This window comes from Alligator sinensis, unplaced genomic scaffold (assembly GCF_000455745.1).
Source record: "Alligator sinensis unplaced genomic scaffold, ASM45574v1 scaffold907_1, whole genome shotgun sequence".
In the NCBI taxonomy this organism is placed as follows: domain Eukaryota; kingdom Metazoa; phylum Chordata; order Crocodylia; family Alligatoridae; genus Alligator; species Alligator sinensis.
The window spans coordinates 139490-150290 of NW_005841925.1; the positions used below are offsets into that span (position 1 = coordinate 139490).

The 10801-nt window shown below is 50.7% G+C and overlaps 1 protein-coding gene across 2 annotated transcripts in view; it reads right to left on the bottom strand.

Moving 5' to 3' along the window:
• Positions 1 to 10103, bottom strand: part of SIGIRR (single Ig and TIR domain containing) — a 24070-nt gene extending 13967 nt beyond the window's left edge. Inside the window, exons 1-3 of one of the 2 annotated variants that reach the window (XM_006019176.3) lie at positions 9807 to 10103; positions 3063 to 3392; positions 1223 to 1421 (exon numbers count right to left, since the gene is read on the bottom strand). In XM_006019176.3, the coding sequence (XP_006019238.1) occupies positions 1223 to 1421; positions 3063 to 3392; positions 9807 to 9822 (545 nt within the window). In that variant the 5' untranslated portion in view covers positions 9823 to 10103. Of the gene's footprint in view, positions 1 to 1222; positions 1422 to 3062; positions 3393 to 9703 lie in introns of both variants that reach the window. The other variant, XM_006019177.3, reaches the window with a different exon arrangement.
• Positions 10104 to 10801: the final 698 nt, after the last annotated feature.

The following is a 10801-nucleotide window of genomic DNA, read 5'->3' on the forward strand; positions in this document are numbered from 1 at the left end:
AAGATAGCTAGCAGATGTCTCAAAGTATGGGAGCTCCTAGCAACTCTGGAATCTCTGTGGGGAAACTCCTCTGATCTCAAGGCCTGCGAATGCAGCAGCACTTAGAAACGCTAAACCAAGCTGGCTGAAAATGTGAAGTCAGTGCACAAACACAAAAGTGTGTTAATCCCTGACACAGGTGGTCCTGTTCAGAGTGAAGCAGTGTTAGATCACTGCCCATTAATCCTCCATGGAAGTTTAACATGCTGTAACTCATGCACATTAAGACACTCTGACTTCATGCTGGTGTTGCTGAGGTTGTTCTCGAAGCCAGTGAGTTTTGACTCCTAGCTATGTGCAACAGGGAGTCTTGTGTTGGCACACTGAGAAATGTACAGAAACCACCAGCTGGCCTACATGCATACTGTTGCTCATGCTGGGCTTCATTGTTCATTCAAGTCTGTATTGATCTCCTCTGTTCAGATCAGGAGTAATACCTGAGGGAAAGGGGGGACATATGTCCATGTAGCCATGCTTTTATTCCAGAGATATGAGTTCAGATCCTGTCTCTGTCACAAATGAACCAAGGCTTGATCATAGTCCACTCATTTACAAGTACAAAGACCCCTGGGAAAAAATCAACACTGTTTTGTCTCGCTTCAAGAAGCAGAAGCTGGGAACTGTAAGCCAGGAGTCCAGTACACTCCGAGCCAGTGTATAACTGGGGCTGTGGTAACAAGGGTAGCTCAGCTTAAGCTAGAGGTGCACTGGGTTGGCTGTGAGGGGCCTCCGGCTAGAATAGCAGGGTGTGGTCTAGGCTGGCAATGAAGTGCCTTGGAACAGTTGTGTCTGAACCTGGAAGAATAAAGGTGCCTCAGACAAGGCTCGAGATAAATCTGCAGACCCTAATCTGTGTCTAGGGCTTGAATCAGGGGTGAGGGAGCACTTGGTTGGGAGGCTGTCTCGCTGGAGGTCGGAGCACTGGCCAGTGGGTCCGTGATTCATACTGAGGTTTTCACTAACAAGACAAAGCACTGGGATTTGGGGTACAGTTCACTGGAGATGGGTGCTAGCGGGAGGTGAGTCCAGGGCACCCCCTGAGACAAGCCCTGTTTCGCATTGCCTCAGCTGTCCAGTTCATGGCATTTGCTGAATGACTGGAGCAATTAGCCCCTCCCAGCACCGGCTGTCAGCAGCCTCTCCCAGGCCCCAGTTTTATAGGCTCATAGGTCAACCTCCTTACCAGGTTTTCTCCTCCAGGGTGTACTGGCTGCTCTCGTTGCTTAGCCAATGGCCATCTTTCATCCAGCTCAAGATGGGGTTGCAGTGTTCATCAAAGGGCAGGCGCACCGTGCAATTCAGTGTTATCTGGCTCCCTAAAGTAGGCTCCAAAGTCTGAGTGCTGGATGGGGAAAGGACTTCAGGTGGCACAGTGCAAAGGTCTGTTGGAAGGCAAGAAAAGGCTGAGAGACAGGCTTTTTAAAGGGACACTGTCAATTAAAAAATCTGTGGGAGGATCCTTTCTCTTGGGCATATGCACAGAGAAATCTAGCAGCATAACTATTCTGGTGTAATTACCCTGCATAGACACTCCCTACAATTAAATCCTTTTATTTACAGTGGAGGAAAACACTTTTCCTCTGTGCATGCAACAGCACTGTAAACTCAGTCAGCCCAGCATGCCTAAAGTACAAGCTGTTCAGCTACTCAGTCAAATAAAATGCAGACATGCGAAATTCCCTCTCTGTACAGTCTGTGATGTGGCGTGTGGCTGGTCACCAATGACAGGGAACCTTGAATTTGTTTAGCAGCTAACTAAATTCCTCCATTAGCTCAAGGATTGGGATTTGGGCTCTTTGTGCTCTAGGTCCTGGCTTCATTCCCTACTGACAACTAAGGGGTGTGCATAGAGCTAGCGTGTTCAGTAGTAGCAGCGGGTTCAATTTCAAAGAACAACAGCAAGTATTTTTCAATGACATTTTTCACCCAAATTTTCTGTTTTTCCACCAGCATGAATGACTAAACACAGATGGGGGCTGGGGAAGGGAGACTTAAGAGGCGCTTGCTCTTGCAGAGAGGAAATGCCTTAGCGCTGCCTGCTGTTCAAATGCCCATCTCCTCACAGCGGGTCCTTTTTGTCCTCTAAATGCCAGCCTCCTTTCCGTGCCAAACCCAGTATTTACTTGACTTCAACTGGGGTCCCTACCTTGTCCAGAGCCTTCTTTACATTATGCTTTATCTGGAAATGCCACCTTGGATTTTTCCAGATCTCTCCTGAAACTCTCCTCTCTGTTCCCATTGGGGTCTGTCTTTTTCCCCTTTTGCAGCCCAGTAACTATTACATGGTGTCAAAGTGCAGCTCCTGAGACTGGTCTTTGTGTTTTTCTCTGTGAAGTGACCCTCTGAGTGTGTTTCTGTATCTGCCTCTGAGTGTGTCCCACACAACATTTTTTATTTGTGGCCCAGCTGGAATCTTTGTATCCTTTTAAAATTCTCTGTGCAGATAAAACAAATGGAATTTAGCTGGAGGGAGAATGCAAATCTAGTTTTTAGGCCTTTTCCCTCAAACCAACACTACTTAGAGCAGTGCATATGCCCCCAAGACTTCCCCTCCTGTGCTCAGGCAAGCATGCCAGCTCTGGGTCAGAGGGACACTGCATGATATCTGTGTGCATATCTGTGCATGCTATCAGTGTGCATATATATCTACCAAGCCTGAGCTGGGCTGGGCTAGGCAGGGCAGATAAGCACCGCCCCCAGAGCTCACCAGTGCTACTTCCTGGGTTATCCAGCAGGAAGCAGCAGGGTTTAACTCAGGGGTGGACAAAATACAGCCCGCAGGCCAGATGCAGCCTGCCAGGCCATTCTATCCGGCCCATGGGGCCCCTAAAAAATTTAGAAAATTAATATGTATCTGCCCCTGGCTGCCTGTCATGCGGCCCCCAATGGCTTGCCAAAACTCAGTAAGCGGCCCTCCAGCTGAAATAATTGCCCACCTCTGGTTTAAGTCCAAGGATGGCATCAGCCTGCATGCAAGTGGTCCCCCTCACCATCTTCCCTCCCCCACTGCCTTCCCCACCTACCTGTCATGGTCAGTCTCATAGTGAAGGAGGCATTTCTCTGGCCACCTAGGTACAGCGTGCAGGTGTAGTTCCCAGCATCGCTGGCCTGCGGGTGCAGGAAGGTGAGGTAGGCTGTCCCATTGGTGTGTTGTGTGCTCTGTAGGTGGCCCTGTGTGCTGAGGTTCAGTGGGTGGCAATCTTTGCTCCATTGGAGGTTAAAGTCCTGGATGGACTGAAGGAGCTGGAGGCTCGACTTGTCCAGTGGGCAGAATAAATGATTAACGGGTGGCTGCTGGCTCCACACATGGTGATCGTAGATGCGGCTGGAGTCCAGGCAGGAGAGATCAGGGACTGATGGAATAAATTAAAACAGCTTTTCAATTTGGTCTCTTTTACCAGCTTGCGTACACCACACATATCCAGCAGGGTGGGGGGTTGGGTCTAAGTAATGCTCCCCGTAGCAAGAACGCATCTGAGACCACTGTGCCACCTGAACCAGCCAAAATAAGACAGCCTCCAGAGCCCCAACCCCAGTTGTGCTAGGCACTACATGTGCATGTGGTAAGGGACAGACCCTGGTTTAAGTAACTCATGTTTGAAGTAGATGAAACAAAATATTGTTATATCCATTCTATGAAACTGAGAATGAGATTATCTTTATTTTATATTCTTGCCCCTCTCTGCACTAGTCACTTATGCTGTACAATAATTAGCCTTCCTGAAGGGGAGGTAGGGAAGTAGCATATGTCTACTGCTTTACCTGTGTTGGCTTATTTTATCACTTCCTGTGAGAGGATTATGTGGCAACATGATTACAGTTGCAGTTCAAAGGTAGTTACACAAACTGTAAAATCAAACTGAACAAAACCCTCTTTCTTTTTCATCCCAGATGCAGAGACCTTACCCTCCCCAGAGAATGTTATGACCCTTCCCCAGATCCATAGCAAGGCTGTGCCACTTAAAAACACATTACTTTGAGAGTACAGCATCCCCATAAGCAAAACCATACAACTTGAAGCATGTGCTACATTGATTTAATAAATTACATTTGACCAAAATATCATGACCTGCATGTATGCTTAGTGGCACAGGACCTATGCATATACTTTGCTCATCCAGCAACAGGTTAGCCCTTGTGATCACGGACAGAGTACAATAGGAACTGAGAGCCAGAGATTGAAGACTTGCCTACGGTCTGTAGTAGAGAAGAGGTTGCAACATATATCTCTAGCTCCACATAGTACCTCAATTCATGTATGGAACAGGCCTAGGGTGACTAACATCTGCACTGCACTGCATGGACAGAGGACAAACCTTCACTTCCTAGGATACTGAGCAAAGTCAGGAGGGAGAAACAAGGAGCTGACAGGCAAGGGAAGGCTCTGGGAGTGAAATGGCTTTTGTCCTAGATTACCTGATTTCCCAATGACATGGGAAGTTAATTCATCAGTGTAAGTATAATTGTGTAAATGCCCTCCCTAATCCCAGCAAAGTCTGTGCTATGGAAGCCTTGTCAGACCCTCCTCTTCCATCTGACCTTGGCTTTAAACTCTGCCTTATCTCCATTATCAGTAAAACCCACACCCTGTTCTATTTAAACATCCAGAGTGTGGTCCTGGTGGGAGCAGGGCTCCGGCCCTGCTGATACGTGAACATGCTGGCTTTGCTTGCTGAACAAACACTCTGAAGCCAGGCTTCGGGGACTGCCCTCAGGAGGACTTGTCACTGCTTGGGGTTTCTCCCTGCTCAGAGCACACACAGCCAGCCTACCCGGGGGGTAGATTGAGCTGCAGCACTGAGCAGGGCTGTCTTTCTCTCGTCCCCACGCTTAAGTGGGATCCAGCCACACAGTCAATGAATGCAAGGCAGGGAGTTTCTTCTCTCCATAGGCTTCCTGCCCATGCACCTCATTCCTTGTACCTCAGTGAAGGTCTGCAGCACTCCTATGGATTTTTAAGCTTTTGGGGTCCCCCGACCATCCTCAGAAACAGATGGAGTGGGGAGGAAAAGCCTTGTTGAGCTCTTCCTCCAAGGAAGACAAGTGGGCACTTCTATCTTCTCTGGTGCCCTGGCCAAAACACTTTTAAAGGGTTCAAACAATGGGGCTCAAATGGATTTTGGTGGCAGGACATCATTACTGCTCTTCAGCCTAACTGTTCCTCATCTCAGTTTCCCCCCTTAATGCTATTTTGTCCTAGATTAAGGACAAAAGACCAAAGCCTTTGTAACCTCTTTGGCCCTAGCTGCTCCTAGATTGAGCCTTATGGAGTCTTCTCTTGGCCCAGCCAAATGTATTTAGTTGCCTTTGTCTTCCCACTCCAACCGGCTCTTCCAGCCTCTTTGTTATGTTAATCAGAGCTGCTCCCTGCTCTGTTTAGAAGAGAGCTGTGCTTTCAGCTTACTGTGCCTCCAGGCTTTAACTACAACCTTTGGAAGGTGAAAATTCCCTGACTGGGCCAGATGCTCCCTGCCCATGTCTTCCCATCAGTGCAGGGAGGTACAAGCTAGGGAGGAGCCTCCCATTTCCATAAAATGGACTTTAATCCCCAACACCTTGGCAGGTACTAAACCATGCCAGAAGAAAAGTCCGGCTCTGTAGCCATATGGCTGCAGGCAGGCGAAACATGGGGGCATCCGAACCTCAAGCCTCCGGGCATGGGCCTGCCCATTGGATGCCTGCCCAAACACTTTGGAAATATCTGAAGCCCCTGGTGGGGGTGAAGGATGTTTGCCTGTTGTAGGGTCACTTATGGTTGTGAACTGACTCATGGATTTAGACTTGATTTGGCTGATGTGACTTGGAACACAAAAATTTTGTTAAAAATAAAATCAGTGCTGGGAGGTAGAGAGGAGGTGGGATGCGTCTTTGTTCAGCTGACCTCCTCACACCACAGCTAGATTCTTCCTGCTGCCCTCCTTAGTGTACTGATGGGTCCCATACTGCTGACCTGTGAGGAGGGAGTGTGGTACTGAAACCAGCCACTGTCACCTGCCCTGCACTACTGCTGTGCAACAGCAGCTGAGCACAGATCCTCCTGTTCCTCCGTTAAAGCCACAAGTTTGACAGGGTATCACCCCTGGAACAAGAGCCCATGGAGGGAGGACAGTGAGGGACACACGCTTCTTGAGGGCACTGTATCCTTTCTGACAAGCTGGCAAGCTCTCCCGCAGAGTTCCTGTGTCCTCAGCAGCACTGCAGAACCAGGCAACTGCCTCCAGCGCTGACTGGCTGATCACAATGTTTAATTAAACAGTGGTGCAATTTATTTATAGTAACTAGTCCTTTTTACCCTGGGTGCTGCGTAGCTCAGGAAAGTTTGTGCAGCCTGCATGTCAAGAGCAGGGACTTGGGGCCTGCTGGGCTTCGGTGGAAGAAGGTGTGCACTGATGTACGCGGTGTGAGGGTACTATTGACAAAGCGGTGACTTGTTGGTCACAGGCTTGGCTAGTGTAAATCAACCCTGCTCTGCTGAAGTTGCCATTTTGACTCTCGTGAGCAGCACCAGACATGGGCAAGAGAAGTCCTAAAGCCTCTTAATGTATCATCAGTTGAGTCAACGCAAGCAAGGACAGAGAGTCCAAAATAGTCAGTGAACAGATTACAGCAGAGCGTGTATGGGGTGGGGCAGGCTGAGCTTGAAGAGCCTTCCAAATGCAAAAAAGCCTCCAATAAAAGTGTTGCATCAACAAATGCCTTGTTTTGACCTTGTCAGTGTTTTTCCCAGTGCTGGTACCATCATAAACAGGTCCTGCTTGTCCGGGAGGGGCAGAGAGAGGGGCCTTATCGGCCTTCCCTGAACCCGGCTCTACCAGCATGGGCTGAGGGCTCCATGACAAAATGGGCCTCCCAGCACTGTTCTGGGGCTAGGCATGCAAGCCCCTCAGGCAAGCTGATCTCTGAAGAAACAGGTCCTCATTTCCTGAGAAGAGCAGTGAAGCCACTCTATTCCATGGGGTCAAGGCCTGGAGCTTCTCCTTTGGCTTGAACAGCAGCTGCCATCGCTCTGTCCCCTTTCACACTTCCCCGTGTGACTGGGTGAAAGGGACTTTGGGACAGACAGAAAACAGGAGGGAGAGTTCTCAACAGGAGCCTAACAGGTTATATGAGACCCCTGTACCTTGAGGGTCTTCAAGAAGAGACTGGACATGCACCTAGCTGGGATCGTCTGACCCCAGCACTCTTGGGTGGACTCAACGGCCTACTGAGGTCCCTTCTGACCCTAACATCTATGAATCTATGAATATGCAGAAGAAAGGGCAGGGTGCAGTGGGTGGGGGGTGCACAGGCTGCCGCTAGGAACATGAGCAGGGTATGCAGAGTAAATCTGAGAAGAGGGCAAGACCCTTTTTCCAAACAGGTGAGAAGGTTTGGGTTCAGTGTGGTTATGTCCAGTAGGAAGTTAAGCGACTGGAAGAGACTGATGACCCTAAGTGAGAAAGTGGAAGCTGGGGAAACATGCAGCCTCTTCTGTGAGTTTGGAAACTTTCTAAGGAGCAGCATAAGAGTGTTTGGCCTTGGCCAGGGAGGTCCTCTCCCCGTACGCCAACCCCATGGAGAGCCCTCCACAGCTGGAAACTTCTCATTCCTGGCCCGCAGTGGGCACATAGTAAAGATGGCAGAAAGGCCGAACTGCAGAGTGTTTGAGGAGGTGGGTGGGCAATTTCTGCTTGCTCACATCCTTCTTCTAATTCCCACCAACCTCATAGCCCCAACTCTGTAGCCTTGCTCACAGGCAGCAGACGAGTTAAAGAGCAAGCACTGCTGCCCTTGAACAACATACAGTACTCCAATCTCTGGCCGATGCTGCCCCCTTGGATATCTTCACGCTCTCTCCCCTTTGCAGTAGCATCTGCTTTCACTTTTTGGAGAGGCTGTGTTTGTCATCCAGGATGTGTAGCAAAGGGCAGTTTGTGACCCTAGGCTAACAAGAGGCAGGGCTGCTCCTCTGCACTGTTCACTATTGATAAGGAATGAACAAGCCCAGAAGTGCTCAACCCCCAACCCACAGGCCAAATCTGGCCAGTAGAGCCGTGTAATCCAGCCTGTGGGTCTCCCCACAGGTCCAGAAATGTGGCAGTGGGGAAATGGCGGCAAATAACACTGCCATCACTCCCCCACTGCCAAATTTTCAAGTCCCACAAGACTGGATCAGCCCCGGCCAGGCCAGATCAACCCCAGTTAGGCCAGCCTCACATAGGAGTTTTGGGCCTCATTCCCATGTGGCTGGGTCAAGTTGGGGCCCATGAAGCTGTGCAGGAATGGCCTGGCCAGGGCCTGATGCAGCCATGCCAGAACGGGCCCCCTAGACAAGCCGTTCCCATATGCCTGGGTTGACCCCCTACCAGGCCAGCACCACATGCCAGACTGGGCCAAGGACCAGATCCAGCCTACAGACAGCCTGGCACCATTCATCTGGCCTGTCAAACAAGCCAACGGGCAAAATCTTGAAGGAAGCCATATCATATCACTTCGTAGCAACCTACAAAACCCAGTTGATTTCCCAGCTGTTGATGGCAAGACTGCAATTTATCTGGAGCTAGGACACATGCATTGGTTTTTATACTATGACCTGCTCCTAGGTAGACATGAAAGCCCTGAGCTTGTGGGGCTTGGGGTAGCCTGGGAGACATGCAAGGAAATTTCATAGCTGCTGCCTGCTCACATAGTGGTCAAGGCAGGGCAGGGAATCTCTGTGTATTCCCTCGGGCAGTGGTTCTCAACTTCATTAGATTCAAGGCACCCTTGGAAAATGCCAGCTCTTAGTTTTCGCTCATTTTTTGACTACAGAAAAAGAATAGAGCAGTTCTTCTGTTGCAAAGCACTCAGAAAGACCACAGCAGGTCAGACACCATGAATTCCTATTTTAAATCTCTGGGTTTATCTTGTGAAGCATCTTTGCGCGCTGAACAGGGCTAGCATTGTGTGGCACCCCACAGTGCTCTTTAAAGGCTCTGAAGGCACCCTGGGGTGTCACGGTACCCTGGTTGGGAATAACTGCCTTAGGGTTATATCTTAGCCTCTGCTTTGCTCTTGGCCATCTCAGGGGCCAGATGACTACGGTAGGCTATGATAAAGCAACATGTCATTGGGCTGTACTTGTGCAATTGGTGTGGTGCTGCCAAAACTCAGGAAGATGGTGCCATGTGCTGCCCTGGCAAACTTCAACTTGGTGCCAAAGGCCAGAGAGGTGGGAAGCAAGGAGTCTGGGACAGAGTCAGCACAGGATTCCTAGAGGCCCAAGTTGAGAAGGAGGGACAGATGGGGGTGGCTGTGGGTCCGGGCAGCAATAGAAGCTGTCAGTATTGAGCCGAGATTTAACCCCCGGACTCAAACAGTGGGGAACCAAGGTGGAAGGGATGCCACAGCAGGGCCTGGACATAGAATAGGACCCCAAAGATGAGACAACAGAGACTGGGGAGAGAGAAGCTTGCAGAAGGGCCTGGGGGCTAAGCAGCAGAGATTGAGGATGGAGGCAGACCCTCAGAGTTAGAGGGAAACAGAAGGGCCAGGACCAGGGACCGGGGAATCTGGAGGGTCACTTATCTGGGAAAGAGGAAAGGAGAAAAGCCTGTGGATCAACCTGCCTGCTCGTTTCGGACAGAGACACGGAATCTCCCTTTCCCACCCAACCAACCCAGAGTCATTTCCCCTTACCCCTCACCTGGCGGGGCTGCTGTCCATTCGGGCTTGCTCCCAGCAGCAGCTTGGGGAAGGCCCAGGGCCCACAGCACAGCCGTGCCAGCCAGCAAGGAGGCCAGGCTCACCTCCATTGCAGCTCATTCGTGTGCCACACGCCGCAGCGAAGGGAAGCACAGGGGATGAGAATCACCGTCCCCAGCTCCCCCTTCCAGCTTCAGGCCCAGGCCTCCCGTCCCAGGGACCGGGACTGTGCATCTGTCCCCGCTGTGCACTTCCTGCCAGCCACCTTGCTCATGTGACTGGCCTGTTGTGGCCTGGTGCTGCCAGTTAAGTCATTTCGTTTCATTGTTCCACCCATGCCCTTGGTTTTGTGCTCTCAGGGCTTGTTCCACTCTCCAGCCCCAATCACAAGCCTCCAGGCTGGCACTGGGGAGAGCCAGTCCCCTCCCACCTGCTCCTGTGGCTCCACCTCCCTTTCCACCTGAGCGCTGCAGGGAAAAGGAAACCAGCCCGCAATGAAGAAATAATTAAAAAAAAAAAGTCCTGAACCCACCCAACCTGTTGCCAGGAGGAAAAAAAAAAAGCCTGACAAGGAATGTGCCGTGAGAGGCGCTGCAGCAGGTTGCACAAGAGCTCCCTGTCACTGTGGGAACAGCTGCCTCATGGGGCTGATCCTGTCACCCCAGACTTGTGCCATGTACCAGCATGCGCAGGCCTCAAGCTGTTGTCACGGGGGAGACACAGAGCTCCCCCAAGAAGGAGCCTGGCTTTTCAATGCAGCAGCAGAAAGCAGAACCATTAGACAAGACTAAACCTGTACACCTGTACTAAACCTTTCTTCTAAGCCTAAAACGGAGGCTTGGAGATTTGGCAGAAAGCAGAGCAGATTTGCACCTTGTAGGCCGACTAAATCAGAGATGCATCACATAAGCTTTTGTGAGCAGGGGGCTTACTTCCCCCATTCACATATGCACTCCGTTTCCCCCCTTTCTGTATCGCTGAATTACTGTTTCAACTGAACCTGCTTGCATGTGGGTTCACATGCACCTCCAGAGATTGGCCTTGCCCCCCCACTGAGAGATCAGATCACTGGGGGACACCCCCCCCAGGTCAGCGATCG